At 37.7% G+C, this 13,093-nt stretch overlaps 1 protein-coding gene across 6 annotated transcripts in view; it reads right to left on the bottom strand.

Moving 5' to 3' along the window:
* Positions 1-390: 390 nt before the first annotated feature.
* The window catches only part of LOC107722380 (troponin T, fast skeletal muscle isoforms-like), a 17,666-nt gene continuing 4,963 nt past the window's right edge, over positions 391-13,093 (bottom strand). The window contains exons 2-14 of one of the 6 annotated variants that reach the window (XM_016530726.1): positions 11,374-11,413; positions 11,268-11,278; positions 10,473-10,487; positions 9,471-9,620; positions 7,718-7,735; positions 6,544-6,562; positions 6,343-6,388; positions 6,128-6,244; positions 5,085-5,276; positions 4,857-4,969; positions 4,659-4,749; positions 2,778-2,818; positions 391-636 (exon numbers count right to left, since the gene is read on the bottom strand). In XM_016530726.1, coding sequence (XP_016386212.1) covers positions 600-636; positions 2,778-2,818; positions 4,659-4,749; positions 4,857-4,969; positions 5,085-5,276; positions 6,128-6,244; positions 6,343-6,388; positions 6,544-6,562; positions 7,718-7,735; positions 9,471-9,620; positions 10,473-10,487; positions 11,268-11,278; positions 11,374-11,393 — 870 coding nt within the window. In that variant the 5' untranslated portion in view covers positions 11,394-11,413 and the 3' untranslated portion in view covers positions 391-599. Of the gene's footprint in view, positions 637-2,777; positions 2,819-3,369; positions 3,411-4,658; positions 4,750-4,856; positions 4,970-5,084; positions 5,277-6,127; positions 6,245-6,342; positions 6,389-6,543; positions 6,563-7,717; positions 7,736-9,470; positions 9,621-10,472; positions 10,488-11,267; positions 11,279-11,373; positions 11,414-13,093 lie in introns of all 6 variants that reach the window. The other 5 variants (XM_016530725.1, XM_016530728.1, XM_016530727.1 and 2 more) reach the window with 5 other exon arrangements.

Here is a 13,093-nt window from a genome sequence, read left to right as displayed (position 1 = left end):
TCCCTTCATATGGTGCTATCAGCCCATAACCACTGTCATGACGTTGTTTTCCAAGCTTCAGCATGATATACTGTAAGGTATGTATGACTCTTTGGCTTAAAAAACTGTCCAGAACTGAGATTTTGAAAGATTTGTCTGTGCATAAAGACGTTTAGATCCATGTATCGATAAGAAGCATCTTTTTTTGGAGTGAATGACATATCCACACTGTCATTGTCTAATTACCCATCAATCTGCAGCAATATGAATACATCCAGACAGGGCATCCAAAGCATGGAGCCCATTGTGAACATGTCAAGTAGGACAGAAGACTTACAAGGTTCATATTCAGTTTGATTCAGTGTTTCAGCATCAGAGTTTTTCAGTATAATCAGGAAACATGCTCAATTCTAGTTCATCAGTCTTGAAGAATAATTTTATTGAACTACCAGATGCAAGATAAAGCTGGTGAGCCAAACATTATTTACAAAAACGGAAGGTGAGAACCTAAAGAGAGCCCGGGGGGGGGGGATCAGAGATGCCTGGTGATTGAAGGTAGAGCTCGGAGACGCGGGCAGCAGGCATGTCTTGACCATGAGTGTAGATTTCTCCATTAACGCTTACTTTCTGCGGCGAGCAGCGGCGCCCTTCTTGGAGCTGAATAGCAAAGAAAGAACGAGTTAGTGGTGCTGACTGTAACAGACATGCTAGTAGAAAAGTGGGAAGAAAAAAAACACCATACAGGACAGGGAACCATTTATTTTGTTTAAAATGTAATTTCTCAAATTTAAGTATTCAATACTCTTACTATGTGATTGTGCTATTTTTACTAACACAGAGCACACCAAATACTATTGTTTCCCAGTTTTCTCAGTCCAGTCCTGCAGGATGTTCTTCTCACTTACTGTGTCCACACAAAGTCTGTCATGCACATGGAACTGAAATCGCGTTCACTCCATGCAGGACTTACCGCTCTTTCTCTGAGCTCTGTCAGTTTGTTAAACAGGCCTGTCTTAGTCTTAAATGTTTATCACCGCAGCAGCCGATACACATCACATTTACACCACTCATTACCTCCTGTATACCAAACACATTCATCACAGTTCAGATTTGCTGGCACCAATGAAAAATAAGCCAGATCTGGAATAGACAAGTACTTTACAGTGCCACTTAGGCTACGCTACGTATTGCACGTTGAGCGATATAAGAGTGAGCTTTATTTTTCATTGTCTGTAAATCAATTCAGAAATCAAGTAAGCTTACATACATGCACGGTTATAATCCAGCTACAGACTTCATCTGTCTGTCCAAGTATACATGTGACCCTGGACCACAAAACCAGTCTTAAGTAGCACGGGTATATTTGTAGCAATAGGCAAAAATACATTGTATGGGTCAAAATGATCGATTTTTCTTTTATGCCAAAAATCATTAGGATATTAAGTAAAAATCATGTTCCATGAAGATATTTCGTAAATTTTCTACCCTAAAAATATTAAAACTTATTTGTTGATGAGTAATATGCATTGCTAAGAACTTAATCTGGACAGCTTTAAAGGCGATTTTCTCAATATTGTAATTTTTTTGTACCCTCAGATTCCAGATTTTCAATCTCGGTCAAATATTGTCCTATCCTAACAAACCATACACCAATGGAAAGCTTATTTATTCAACTTTCAGATGATGTATAAATCTCAATTTTGAAAAAAATTGACCCTTATGACTGGTTTTGTGGTCCAGGGTCACATATATGACACAATGCATTAGTGAATATTTGGAGTCAATTACGAGTTACAAGCACATTAATGACCGAGCAAAATCATTACAAGAGGGGAAACTCAGAATTCTAGACGATACACAAGTTGGCGAGTTGTTACGACGAAAGTGGCGTGTCAACGGCGAAAACACTGACCTATAATATAGATTATATCACATAACCATAATCCATACTGAGAGATCAGTGATTGGAAATCAAGTCTGTAGCAAATGGTGTAAGGTTAATCGCTCAACTTTTACGGTTTTCTTTATTAACAAAACTATTTAGTTGTCATGCGATGGATAAATAAGTGCTGCATAATAGGCCTAAAATTCTTTTCTTTTGTTTAGACTACTTCTGTGTTAAGTTTCAAACTTGAATGAGTGACATGTCTTAATAACGCTCAATTCGAAGGTGCGAGTTTGCAGTCGCACTTGAAAGCAGCATAAAGGCATGTTGTGCTTCGCCATGGCTAACTGTAATTCGATTTGTGTATAAGCCATTATCTTGGTAGTTTAACTTCACAAAAACCAGACTGGCGTAATTTCAGTCAGACTAAAGTTTTTACATGACATTTAAAACAGATGAAGAATTGCTTTAGTCCTACTGAAATCAAACTCGAGTGCATGTAAACGTACTCAAGAGTGAGCTTGTATGAGGAAACTGCAATGAGGGTTCACTGTCTTGACTATTGTGGACAAAACTCATACAGCTCTACAGAAACTCACTCTCAAAGGCTTCACGCTTCAGTAAGTCTGTCACAATGCTACAAAAATGTCCCAAATACTTACCATCTCTACAACAGCTTCAAGACCACAGCCCTATATCAAGGTTTAGGACATGTTTTGTAAAGTTGTGCTGCCAATGACAGTTATCCAACTTTTTATCCAATATGACTGGCAGCTTGTGTGTGTCAGTGTCTTTGAGAGTTTTCATGGGGTGTGAAATGATTAGATGATAATATTAGAGTAAAGTTAGATAGTAATATTAGAGTAAAGGCAGAAGGGCAGTAGTCAGTCCATCCGTGCGCTGTGCTACTCACTGCTTCTGCAATTCATCAATGCGGTTTCTGAGAGAGATGACCTGAAAACAACACATGAGCGTTTTTAAACCTGCCAGATCATACCTCAACCACAGGATCCTGGATTGTGATAGTTGTCCTCTATCATCGAGTGCTGACAAACACACACAAATCATTCTGGCTCGATGCTCAGGACATGCCGACCTCAAGAGCTGGCATGGAGCAGCATTGTGTGGGCATGTCACAGGCTTGAGTGTTTTGTGCTGTTGTGCAGAATCCCTCGGCAAGATGGTATTGAGCTTAAACAATCACACACACTTACCTGCAGGAGAAACATCTTGGAATATGAAAGCTCAGATGCTGACTAACTTTAGTTTAACATGATTGACATGTCTACTGCTAGGTTGTTGGAATAGTGGTTTGGTTTAGCTGCTGGATTGAAAGAGATCAACTTGTTGTGAAGGCTCTCACAGTACATTTGACCTTTCACCTGTGGTTTGAATCGACCTGTTTCCCAGAAGCCATGGAGACCAGAGTCTCATGCATGCAGACCATGCCGTCACGTCCCTGTTGCTGAACAAAGCCTTAACTTCCTACAGTTCCAGTTACTCACTATTTACTGAGCTCCTCCACTCTCATACGCTGGGTAGTAACCTGCAGAACACCAGAACACAGCTGAGACCTGAGCTACCACACATAAACACACTCTAGATAACCTGTACACTCAGACCTGCTCTCACATATATGACTGATATGTTCACGTTTTTTTTAAATGTCAAACTGCCATAGCGATTTAATTATGCAAATGAGAGAAATGCACTATTGCTTTTATATAGTTCAATAAATTAATAGTTAATTACATTTTAGATACAATTTTGCCGGTTACTTAAGAGGCGGTCACAATTACCGTTTCATGAACTATAGTAAACAATAGGAATCCATGTGATCAGGAATTTCACATGAGGGTGAAAGATTTGTCCCCTCGCAGATTTCACAGTGGGTTCAGGTTGGTCGCTCAAATTTGCCACGTTGATCAACAGAGCTACTTGGATTTAGGGTGAATTTTGTGGGAGCTTTGCTTCATACGTCACACTATTGACAATAGATAATGTAGAAATATATAGATAATGTTTTTGCCAGCAATGTGACCACATCTTTAAACTTTTTTTGTTCCACCAGCAAAAACAAAGCCGAAGCAGAATCAACTTGTGTCTCCAAGCAACACACAATAGTGGTGTTTTAGTTTCTGAATGAATCAGCTATCTTGAATGAATCAGTTGAATAAATTATTTAATGATTCACTCATAAAGACTTGTCACCACCAACAGCCGTATCGATGTAACCTGCAGAAAGAGTCACTGAAAATCCCCAGCACTTATGAATCAAATTCAAGGGCCATAACTAACTGTTGTATAAATTAAATTCAAGGGCCATAACTAACTGTTGTATAAATAATTGACAAGGAATTGACTTTATATTTGAGCAGCTAAAAGCAGCTAGGTGGTACATAAACTCTGTTTTAACATAATGCTTGTTCACTGAACAGATAGTTCACCCAAAAATGAAAGTCATCATTTCCTCATATTTATGTTATTCCAAACCTGTTTGACTGGCAGAATGTGCATCTCAGACAATACAGAATTCAATGCTTTTTGCATTTTTACGTACATTTTACAATGAAAATGAATGGTGACTGAGATGGTCATTCTGTCTAGCATCTCTTTTTGTAACAGAGATTTTCACTTTTGGGTCAGCTATCCCTTTAGGCTATAACTTGTCCAGGATGCAGTTGACAAAGTAGTGCATCTCCCCTAGTAAAACAAATGTAGGCCGTGATGAAACAAAGTAAAATAATTTGACAGATGTTGTATTGTGTAAATGGTCATTGGACAGCTCCCTCACCTCATACTTCTGCCTCTTGAGTTTCTCTATGTGCTCAAATTTCTCAGCCTCCAGTTGGTACATCCAGTCCCACAGCTCTTTAGCTTTCTCCCTGTAAACGCACATATGCACCAAAAACACATTTAGATTACACACACAAACTCTGTTTCATCAGAACAAGTTGTCTTTCCCGTAGAGTTGTACAGTATTCGTGCTGACCTCAGCTTGTCCTCATTCAGATGGTCAATGTTCAGAGGCTTGCGTCTGTCTGCCAGAATCTTCTTCTTCTTCTCTCTTTCAGTTTGCTTCTTACCTCCCCTCTTTGAATCAGCCTGTTTTAGCAATATGCAAACAAAACACTCAGGCCTATTCACTTTTCACAGTCATATACAGTACTGTACTCAGAGTGATGATTGACAGAATCAGAGTAGGGGTTGATAGAAAAACCTTATGCAGGGAGCTGCTATACTGGGAGCCCATGCTAGACAGGGCAGACTTCTTCTTGGCATCTTCATCTGCCCTCTTCTTAGCATCAGCCTCCTCCTTCCTCAGCCTCTCTTCCTCGCGTCTTGCCTGACGCTCCTTGTCCTTCTCAGCGCGGATCCTCTGCTGTTCTGCCCTCTCAGCCCTACGTTTCTCCTGCACATGCACACATTAAATGTGTTTATTATAATATTCTGAAACACGGCGCTCTAAAATATTCGATTCTGATTGGTCAGTAGCGTCCTGATATTATATCAGCTGTCAGATATTTCATTTTATTCGCCTTCGTTCATGGCAATGCTGTATCATTCTGCTCATCTAGGCCAGCGTTATTTTAGTATTTATATACTATTAGACAATAGTGTTTATTAATATATTTAATGTTATTAATATTCAGTTTTCATTTTTAATGTTAGTAATTTGCCTACTAGTTGTTAGTTGTTAGTAATGTTAGCACATGCCTTTGCAATTTTTAAATATATCTATTTAGCTTTGTTTTATTTTTTTATTTCAGTTACAGGTTTACTTGTTTTGATTTATTACATGAAAATAGAAATAAAAATAATATTTAGTTAGTTGCCAAAACGACAATTCTAACTTTTTTTTTAACTTTATTCGAGACAAAAGTTTTTTTATCTTATATTTTATTTAAGCTTTATTTCAAATAACAAAAACATTTTATAGCAAGACTGATCCTGGTAAATGAAATTGGCGCATTTCTCTCGCATTACATTGCAAACTCGCTCTCAAGTTTCCTATAATCATCTTACGTCTCTGTTATTGGTTAGTGAAAATGGGCTCTTATGAGTATTAATATTACTGTAATATTGTTGCAGTGATCGTCTTGTTTATAGTCTAATTGTTTTTTTTTTCCTTAGAGGAAGCTTTAACATAAGATACAGGTAAGATCATTTCAACTTAAATATTTAATGTCCACATGCCGTATTTCTTTATTTGCTGAGTATCCATCTATTTAGTGGGATAATGTACAGATGACTGACACTCACGATTCTCTCTTTCAGAGCAATAAGCTCCTCTTCTTCCTTCTTCCTGCTTTCAAAGTGGGAATCAATCAGGGCCTGCAGCTCAACGAGGTCCTTGTTTTGACGCTTCTTCTGGATGTCCTGTTTGCATACATGTAAATATGACCTCAAACATGTATTCTTACGATGTTTAATACATATCATTATACCATAATGTATCCAATGAAGTACTTGCTTACATCAAAGTCCACCTTATCCCCGTCAGGGATCTTTGGTGCACTTGGTCTGAAGGGAATGAAAGCAAAATGTGTTTTAGTGGGATTCTGGGTATCTCAGTCTTCCCCAGCTCCTCAGTAACACTCAGAGGATGCTGTATTGCATTGCAGCATTGGAATTGGCTGCTCAGCTATAAAAAGAGCTTAGTGAATAATTCTACTTACTTGAACTTGGGCTTATCCTCTGTTATGAAAAAATAAAACAAAAAAGGGAGAGGGATATGTAACATGGTTAGAGAGTTTAAAACGAGCTCAGTCAACAATCAGTGGGAATTCTGTTAGCCATATCCATGAACATGGAGTTACTCTTAGTAACAACTCAGTGCTGGTTTATTTACCTGAGCTTTAAGAATGATGTAACTTCTGAAAGTATGTTTACAAAGTAAATTACATATATTAATTTCAATCGTTTCAGTAATGTTAATAAACTGGGTTAGTTAGAAAGTTGTGAAACAAATACAGTAGGTGATCAAAACAAATATAGAAGAATCATTGCATAAGAATTCAGATCGTGAGATGCTTATAAGTACATGAGTATAAACAGACACAGAACTTCTGGCAAGTGGACCATTCTCACTCTTCCGACCAAGAATGAACATAACAACAAAGCCTTGTGGACATATATTAATTTCAATCGTTTCAGTAATGTTAATAAACTGGGTTAGTTAGAAAGTTGTGAAACAAATACAGTAGGTGATCAAAACAAATATAGAAGAATCATTGCATAAGAATTCAGATCGTGAGATGCTTATAAGTACATGAGTATAAACAGACACAGAACTCCTGGCAAGTGGACCATTCTCACTCTTCCGACCAAGAATGAACATAACAACAAAGCCTTGTGTAAAAGATTCATCTTTTTATCCTTCATTCATTTTCCCATCTCTTTTGACTAACAGCATCTAAATCTGAGTTTGTTATATATCTGACTAGACTCTGCAGGTGACCTAGATTAGATGTTTGAGCCATTGCAATGTTTCGTAACTCTTCGGCTTGACCTTCACACCAAAAACACAAGCAAAAAGACACATCCAGGCCAGATATTTTCCAGAAGGAAATAAAAACTACCATCTTGTCCTCCTTCCACTGGTGTGGCACATTCATGCAAAAAGAAGCAAAGCACAGAGCAATGTCAGCATTTCATATTCTTTCACCCTTGTTATTGACTTAAGGTAAGTTTCAACTGACACTTCAGGCCAGTTTACTGTGTCTCCCCATTCAGAATCTTATGTTGTAAGGTTTTGGACCTGATTTCACTGTGTTCCTTGCAGGCATTAACCCCTCCCCCATGCCTTCTTTCTAATCAGAAATAACAAATACAAGAAAATGACAAACATACCTTCCTCTTCATAGGCCTCTGCATGCATGAAGCGTTGAAAGCAAGAGTAAAATAGAGAACATTAATGTTGTCTGTGTGCTTTTTGCTGCCCTAAGCAGGGCTGCGTGCTCAGATGCAGAGTTCAGCTGAGTGGACACTCAAATTGAGGTGCCAACTTATATCAGGATACATTGACAGAAATCAATTAAACAAAAAAATCACAATAAAGAAACATTCAGAAGAATGAATTAGGTAATCACTTTCAATGGGACACCTCAATATGAGCAAGTCATTAAAAGAACATAAGCTAAATATCAACATATTGATGACCAACCTGTATTAGCATACATATGATCATAAAACATGGTATTTCAAAGTGGACAAAAGCACCTTAATAATGGATGGCATCTTGTTTGACACTTTCAGCATTTTGCTTTTAAAATTATAATTGAATATGTAATTTGAATATTTAATGTTTCAGTATAGCTCAGTATGCCAAAGAGAGCCTTTCCAATGTTAAGACAGTGAAAATAGAAGGAATAAGTTATTATAGCCCATTTTGTCCCTTTGAAAATTATTTTGAATATACTGACCAATTAATATTCATTCCATTGATATTATGAAACAGCATAGCAACTGAAACAGCTGCATTTGTTGCAGAATTATTATAATGCATGCAATAGAAAAGGTTCTTCTTCAAGATGCATCCTAGAGTAGCATTTTGCTGGTGGCAACTCAGAGACAGTTCTCAATGTAGAAAAGTGCAGAGCGTTTTCAGTGATCTGATATGCGTCATTGCTGCACTGTAACTGGCAAGAGCAGGAGCTGTAGTGGGATTTATTATCAGCTCAGGCCTCTAGTGTTGGGGAAGCTACTCCTGTTATACAATAGTTCATCTACAGTCACGCTACTCTAAGATGCCTACCCTACTTAAAGGAAGTACACTGAAGCATTTTAAGGGGGCAGCATATATATTTTTTAAATATACAAATGAAGTCTGATCCGATGATATGATTCATTTTTGCAATAAAAGCAGATCTACCATAAATCTATGACACAAAACAATAAGGATCTTAACAGTGTAACTTGAACGGACAAAAAAGAGCAGCAATTTAGTATATCTACAAAATGCTTAGCAAAAAAAGATCAGGGCATTGTTGTTTTTTTTAATCACTTACTGAATCCGAATCTTAATTCACAAGAACAGTTTGAATGGCTTTCTAACTTGGTATGATAGAGAAGAAAGAAAGTGTACCCTAACCCAAAAAAATAAAAAAATTCTTATATAACTGAAAAGGCTACACTGTTTAGATGGCTAAGCTACTATTTGTTTCCCAACACTGCAGGCATCCTGCATCCACCCTAAAGAAAGCTGCATTTTAGGTGTGACAAGCACTACGTCTGTCAGAGTTTGATCGTTCCAGCTCACTCCCAATTGGTCTGCAAGTGAATTCGAATTGGAAAACATTCCTTGTTCATAAAGGGTGGAAATTGTCCAATTTTGAAAAATAATTCAAATGCACCACAAGGGACTGATTTTGGCATGGATCTAAGCTCTGTCACCATTTGGTAGTACCACACCAGTCTCATGGTGGTCCTGAACGAAGAGGAGGTACCACCAGTAGTGGTTAAAGTTTTCTTGGGTTTGGGGGGAAGGGTACTACTGGGCAACTACATTAATGTGGCTGATTTTTAAGTAGCAGATGAGGTGCGCTGCCTGTTTTTAGTTGTTTTGGGGAAATGGGAAGGATGAATGAATATTCATGCCACATACCTTCCTCATGCACCTCTGGTTCTGGCTCTGGTTCTGGCTGTTTTTCTGGCTCTGGCTCTGGCTCTGGTTCTTGCTCAGGCTCAGGCTCAGGCTCAGGCTCCGGTTCAGGAGCTGCCTCTGGGGCTACCTCTACCTCTACTACCTCTTCAGCTAATAATACATGCAGCAAGCAACCAGGGGAAGGAAGGTTATCAACAGTTAATGCGTTGCAGAGGAGGGAGCATTCAGAAATGGGAGATTATGTATTGGTTAAAGTGAGAAAGAGAGAGAAAGTCATGTGTGAAATGTATAGGTGGCTGAGAGGATGCACATAGCGGGAGAACCTGTTATGAAATGATGAGACCTTGAGACACCAGGATTCCACATGCCAAATATAATACCCACAAGAAATGACTTTGTTTTTCCCTGTTTGCCAAAGCCATTGATTCCAATAATCTAAAGCCATCTCTAACTATTTTGTGTTTGATAGGAAAATAAACTAGAATAAATTTCACACCTTATGCACAGATAAAATCCACATACTAATATCTGAAAAACATAGACAAGGCATCAAAACAACAGTTTATTTTAATGACCTTTTCAGCAGCCACACAATTTAGAACTTCAGGTCTCCAGATACTGGAATATTCCAATCTGCTTTATGAATTCTGCTTAAAAGGTCATCAAAGGTCATGGCACCCTTCAAGCTGTAAGGGGCAGCACATGTTGGTTAGCTCTGGTTAGATTTCCTACCATAAATATGATTAATATGCTTATGGTTTTAGTTTACCTTATGATGAGTTAAATGAAAAGGTTGACATTTGAAAGGTTCTTGAATTAGATAAAGATTAGTTAAGCAAATGATTTTCTGCTTTCGGTTAATTATTTTATTTGCTTTAGTTACAACTTACTACAGACAGTGTCAGGCATTTTTTTATGAATAAGGGAACATTGTGTTGAATTAGTACATTGAAAGACTAGTTAATTTTCAAATCCTCTTGGTTGGTTTGTTTATTTTTTTACCTCCTTCTTCGAACTCTTCATATGCCAGAAAAGAAAGCAGTAAAGGAATACAAAAATTACAAAATGCTTTTTTTTTGGGGACACTATTAGAATTGGAATTACATCATACATTAAATGCATGCAGAGCCTTTTTTTGCTGGTGTTCTGTGGAGTCAGTGCTCTGATCAGTTCAGTACAGAATCACATTCTATATGACCAGTTATTCCTGTAAATTAATAATTTGGTCTGATCTCTGGCCTTTGTAGCCTCACATGAGCATTCACCTCAGAGAACACCAGTAACATGAGCATCATCAATACTACCCCCAGCCACTGCATGCGTTTGACATGTTAGCCTCCAGAGATGTTCTTAAAAAAAAAGCTCTCTGTGGCAGTGGCAGAAGGCAGTATGCTGGCATGAGATTGATGAAACAGCTGCCAAACAGCAGGTGGCACAATATCAGTCACTACAAGCAAATTCAGGGCACTCTTGCATTGGATATATATTTGAAATATGTGTTTTTTTATGAATTAATTTATAATGCTAAATAGAGCAAAACCAAACCTGCAAAAAATATCACCAAGGCTCTCACTGTTTCTAAATATAATCAAAGTAACTGCTGACATACCAAGAAACCACTGATGCTGACTGAAAAAATACATATACATAATATTTAAAATAAAATGGAAATAGATATTGAGTGGACACATGTGTACACATGACAGACTTGAAAATCCTGGCTAAGGCATATGTTTTTCTACAAATTAACAGCAATAATGATAATAAGATGAAGAAGAATTCAAATTTAGTACTTACCATCGACCCCACTGATTGAAGAGAGGGAAACAAGATTTATCATTATTCTGTCTTGACCAAAGAGCATGAATATAAATTTTATTACATCAAATGTCAGAATACTTACACGTCCTCTGTGTCGGACATGATGACAGGGAGCTTTAGACCTATAGAAAGCAGACAGAGAGAATGTTTGTAATTGTTCTTTAGACTTTGTTTTGTAGCACTGTGTGACAGGGTTAATCACTGATGTGACAGGTGTGAAAGGCACCTCAACATGCTAAATATTTTAGGTAACTCGTAACATTTTCTGACATCTTTTCATCCAGTTAACTGTAAAAACACAGCTGTATGTCTGAATATGCTGAAGTCTGTCTGACTTCATTTCTTCAAAGAAATGATAAATGATCAAAGCAGAGCAAAATTAATTTGACAGAATTAGAGCTTAGAGCAGATCTTCAACAGAAAGAAGCTCTGCAAAAGAAACAAACATACTAAATAATGTCTTCATTCTAAAACGTGATTTCATGTGATTACATTTAGAGGTAATGTTTAAAAAAATCTGACAGAAAAACAAATGTGTGTGCATAGGGTTGGCTGCAACTGTAAAATGAATTCCTCTCAAATAAAACAAGAACATAAATTAGCCAAATGCTGTGCTTTATATCTAATAATGTCAATTGGCTTATGTGCTGTAAGCTTTTGGGTATGATAAAATAAATATCATGATCTTAGTATAACAACTAATCCATATACCAGATGTCCTCACTAATATAGCTTCAGAAATGTGTGTGTGTGTTGTCACTCATATCTCCAGCACAGCTGCAGAAGTTTGGAGATTAACACATGATCAGATTTCCCAGTGTCAGCTCTCTCTCTCTTGACAGTGAGGCTCTGGTCCTGTCAGCCCTACCTTATGTGGGCATGACTGTCTGCTTACATTATTATGAGCCATTAAAGGAAGGAATGCCAGATTATTAATGTGTTTTTTCTTACTGACATGAATCAAAAAGTGGAATGCAACATCAAAACAGAACCAATATAATGTACAATTATGATATCCATTGTATTAGTGTCAAAATGACGACTATTGAGTCCGTGTTTGAGAAATCATTAGAGCACTGTTCTAATGCTACCACGTTTGTGCTTACTATCTGTTGTCAGCTGTTCTGTTAAGCCTCTATTGTCATTGCTATCATTAGTTGTGATCTACAGGATAGGACAAAGAGGAAGCCAACAATGTGTAAATCCTAAATTGCATTGTGTTGGCCTTAGTGTGTTATCTACAAAGTTCCATACTGAGACAGAACCATCCCATTTACAGAAGTGCCCACACCCACCCTCAAATGATCAAGGCTGTCAACTGAGGTGAAATCTGTTAGCATATTCCAGTGTTTCCCGTTCATTAACTAGACTGTGGCGGTCTAATCTGTCCCGCCACAGTTTCATAATAAACCGAAGATATATTTATACTTCTCATATAACGTAAAAGTTCTTTAACCTTGTGTTTCACGCCATTGCTTTGGCAAGTATCCGTCAAACGAATTAAAACCGAAAGCGTAATATGACTTATCAAGTCTGTTTGCGCTGCTTGTTTCAAAGTGAAGCGGGCACATTGCGCACGCGATCAGCTCGTGCTCCGGTGTTTTCCGCGTCTCAGAGCGGCTCAGTGACTGCAGTGAACTCCGTTATTGAATGTGCTGTGAGTTTAGCGCGTTTGGGGACGCAACGGCCACCACTTATGCATCATTTGTACATTTGCATAATTTTTTAACATTTTAATGGGCAAATGTTTACAGTATTTCAATAATTTAGTAATGTTTGTAAACCTGTTTTCACAGAAGCTG

This window comes from Sinocyclocheilus rhinocerous, unplaced genomic scaffold (genome assembly GCF_001515625.1).
Source record: "Sinocyclocheilus rhinocerous isolate Xijiao unplaced genomic scaffold, SAMN03320098_v1.1 scaffold1115, whole genome shotgun sequence".
NCBI classification, from domain to species: Eukaryota; Metazoa; Chordata; class Actinopteri; order Cypriniformes; family Cyprinidae; genus Sinocyclocheilus; species Sinocyclocheilus rhinocerous.
The sequence above is the reverse complement of the archived record's forward strand: the minus strand, read 5'-3'. Positions and strand labels throughout refer to the sequence as shown.